Source organism: Diceros bicornis, chromosome 1, assembly GCF_020826845.1.
Source record: "Diceros bicornis minor isolate mBicDic1 chromosome 1, mDicBic1.mat.cur, whole genome shotgun sequence".
Classification (NCBI taxonomy): Eukaryota; Metazoa; Chordata; class Mammalia; order Perissodactyla; family Rhinocerotidae; genus Diceros; species Diceros bicornis.
In genome coordinates, this window is record NC_080740.1 from 666,297 (window position 1) to 670,362 (window position 4,066).

The following is a 4,066-nucleotide window of genomic DNA, read 5'->3' on the forward strand; positions in this document are numbered from 1 at the left end:
AGGTGAGGCCTTAAATCTACATAATAACCTTACTCTTGTTTACTGTGCTTTAGTGGTAATCTCCTGTAACTGACTCCCCCCACCCCCAAAATCCTCCTTTGTCATTGGCTGAACATGGTATTTAAGACGAGAATTTCTGCTATTGTGTTGAGAAACGCAGTGTCCCTGCTTTCTCCCATGTATACATGTTATTAAATTTGGTATTATTTTCTCCTGCTAGCTTGTCTTGTTAATTATTTTGCCAGCCATAAAAACCTTAAGGAAAAGGACAGAGGGAGATTCTCCCTCTTCCCCCGACAGTGCACACCTGGGCCACAGACTCCAGTAAGGAGACAGCATCTCCCGCAAGGCCACAAGGCGGGCTGAGTGGGATGGCTGGGGATCGTGGATGGTGGGGCTGGCAGAAGATCAAGAAACAGTTGTCCCTTAAGAAGGGTCAGAGAGTGAGGACTAGGGGTGTCCCGTGATTCCTCCTGGCTCTCCAGTCGAGTTCTAGAAGCAGAGGCCATGCCTGCTCCCCGCTGGGCCCCAGTCCAGGTGCAGCCCCAGCTCCTTACATCCTGCATCCTCGAGGAGCGCCAGCCCCACAGCGCCCTCCACGAACACACTAGTGCACCTGCTACGCCAGCCCCTCCATGCTGGCCCGTCAGCGGGGCTCCCAAACCAGGAATCTTATTCCCTCACAGATTGCTAGATTCTCCGTGCCCCGTCCTTTCTTTCCATGAGGCACTTCTTTCTTTAGTATGCTGACAGTGTTCCAGGCACTGAGGATCCCTCCTGCCCCCTGCAAAAATTAGGCTGTATATTCACAACCCACGAGGAGCATAATGAGAAAGACAGACATGACTTATTTCTTTTATAAATAGTAAAGGCATGCACCGGAATATAACATGTATAAGGTATCAAGAAAATTAACACCCCCAGGACCTACTCCTGCCTGCCCCTCCCCCACCATTAACCACCTCTTATCACACCCCCTTTCCTTTCCAGTTCTACCACGTAAGTGCCTTTTCCTATCAAATGTGTTGCTTGGTCTGTGTGAGTGTCCCCAGTGACCATGCCCAGGCCCCCCGATTTTCTAATGGGACAGTTCGTCCCTCCCATAGACACCCCACCCTCAGGCCAGCTCCACGGTGCAGGTGCGGCTCCAAGACTTGGGCACAAGGTGAGCAAATGTGGGCACTTCAGTTTAATTTCCCACATGATTAGGACAGGCAGAAACAGACAAGCTTACATCTTAATTGTAATAGTCATACTTTTATAAAGCTATTCAAGTCTTCCAGGTGGTACTAAACTGGTTCTTGTTACAGACACCTGAAAGCTCTTCACTGGAGAAACACTCATGCAGTTGCGCTGTCCTTCTGACGATGCTATTCACGTGCTCTGTTTGATAGTTACTGAGCCAACCCAGCTGCACCACAAGCGACAGAGCTCCCAGCATTTCCCATCGTGGTGCTCTCTCCTTGTCCTGCTTTCACCACGTTGGGCAGGGGCTGAAATGTTCTATGCAGAGCAAGAACGTGGTCTCCCCAACAACGCGCTGCCCTGCCAGCTTTGGATCTGAGCGGTTCTGAGTAGAGAGTTCCTGTGCGGACCGGCATGGACAAAGCGAGTGTGTTTAAACACTTGTGTTGGAAAGGCTTCGGTGACTATCCATTTCCTGACCGAGGGACTTCCTTCCTTTATCTGCACTTCTTGGCTTCTCTTTCCTCCTACCCTTCGCTGCTCACCTCAGGTCCTCAACAATCCAGTTCTCAGACACCCATCACCCCAGGTCGCCCAGTTTTCCATATCTATCTCCCCCTCATCCATTCCTGCACCGGCCCACCCATTAAACAGCGGAACTTACCAAGGTCGGGGCAAACATGTGATGCCAGACCCTGTTTTGCACACAAAGAACAGAATGACACGGGTCCACCCCTCCAGCGGCTTAGTCTCCTACTGAAAGGTAAAGTTTTATCTTGATGGTCCAGCATATCCCGCCAAGAATACATCATCTGCATCCAGTTCCCTACCAAATGTAACCTATTGCTCCATTTCCTTCTTCCCCAACACCATACAGCAAGACACGAGGAAGGTCATGTAGGTTTAGCTCCAACGTTGGGCCAAGCTTCGCCAAGATAAGGACGTCATGAAGCACAGAACAGGCACAATACCCACACTTGAATCTTTTTACAAAGGAGTCTTGTATTGAAGGTTAGAGCTGACTTTTGAATCAGAACACGGCTGTCCCTGAACACTCCGTTTCTAGATGGCCCTTCAAGGAAGTCACTCATTATATACATCCTAAAATTCATTAATTTTTGTGAGGAAGATTAGCCCTGAGCTAACATCTGTTGCAAATCCTCTTTTTTTGCCGAGGAAGATTGGCCCTGGGCTAACACCTGTGCCCATCTTCCTCTACTTTCTATGGGACACCACCACAGCATGGCTTGACAAGCAGTGCATAAGTGTGCGCCCAGGGTCCGAACCCACGAACCCAGGGCTGCGGAAGCACAACACAGACACTTACCGGCTTGAGCCACCAGGCCAGCTTCTACATCCTAAAATTTAAGAGATTGTTTTCAACCTTCAAGTCACAGTTCTGTGTACTAGTTTGACTTATGCTTTTGAATCTACTGGATAACTGCTGCATACTGATCCCATTGAGCTGTCACTAAAGCACGTTTCACATTAACTGCTTCTACATAGAAGCCTCCTTCATTCAGCTATAAGCACCTTGAAAGCAGATCACTTAGGAACAGAAACAAACGGATTTTATTCACACTGTATGGCTAACACTGGGCAGCGCTTGGTTTAGTTTATTGGTTCTAGTAGATCAACAACTCACCTAGCTATCCTTGCACCCTTACCTTCACAGCCGTGCTCAAGTCACTTCAACACAGCTCCACTACTCGATCTAGTTAACGACCCAGTTAACGACCCTGGTTGGAGAGTTTCTCATTAACTCTACGGAGTCGCCAAGTCTGCTTACGAATGCGCACACATTAGCCAACCATATGTTTCCGAAGTTAACTTACTCCGCGAAGCTCTCTTCAGCGTTAAGAGTTGGGACTTCGCATAATCAGCTCTCGAAAGGAAAGCTTTGCACACTACCAGCCACGTTTCGGGTCAGCTGAAAATTAAACTATTTGAGAGAACCCCCGCGGTTGGCACAGCACTCTTTGTGAGCAAGTGGTGGCTCTGAAAAGAGCCTTTGTGGTGAGAGCGGCGACTTCGGCGGCGCTCAAGTGCGATCCCCCCTGATACGGCGCGCTAACTGGATGTCCTTGGGCATGATAGTCACACGCTTCGCATGTATAGCGCACAGATTGGTGTCCTCAAACAGCCCCACCAAGTACGCCTCACACGCCTCCTGCAATGCCGTAACGGCGGAACTCTGAAAGCGCAAGTCTGTTTTGAAATCCTGCGCGATCTCCCGCACCAGACGCTGGAACGGCAGCTTGCGGATCAGCAGCTCCGTAGACTTCTGGTAGCGACGGATCTCACGCAGCGCCACGGTGCCGGGTCGGTAGCGGTGCGGCTTCTTCACACCGCCCGTGGCCGGCGCGCTCTTGCGGGCCACCTTGGTGGCAAGTTGTTTCCGCGGCGCCTTGCCACCAGTGGACTTCCGCGCTGTCTGCTTGGTGCGAGCCATGGATCAACGACGCGAGCAACACCGCTAAGACACTCTCAGCCGCCACTCACCGACTGCGAAAGCCCGTCCCTGTTCCCGCTTTTATACAGACTGCTGCCTTCCCATTGGCTGGCTGCCGGGTGGCGTGATGGCAGGCTGCGCTCTGATTGGCTCATGAGGCACTCCGCTCGCCAACCTGCCCCTTATCTTTGCGTGGCTCAGGCGTGACCACGCTGACTGGCGGATATTCCTAGGCCTCGCAGATGCCTCGTAGACCCTCTCTCCCGCCTGCAGACCCCGTGAGCCCGGATCGGGGTTCTGGTCCGGGTCCCATCATAGTGGGCCTCATCTCTGCCTGCGCCGCTCCCTCGTTTTCGCTCAGCACTCCCCTTCTCCTCCCCCACGAGCCAGGGGGGAAGAACTTTCTAGAAGCTCACACTCTGCATTCGG

General features: G+C 51.7%; 1 protein-coding gene across 1 annotated transcript; it reads right to left on the bottom strand.

Moving 5' to 3' along the window:
• Window positions 1–3,109: 3,109 nt before the first annotated feature.
• Window positions 3,110–3,637, bottom strand: H3-4 (H3.4 histone, cluster member). The gene has a single exon (XM_058554977.1). It carries the CDS (start codon window positions 3,635–3,637, stop codon window positions 3,227–3,229), a length of 411 nt encoding a protein of 136 aa, XP_058410960.1. The 3' UTR covers window positions 3,110–3,226.
• Between the last annotated feature and the right edge of the window lie 429 nt (window positions 3,638–4,066).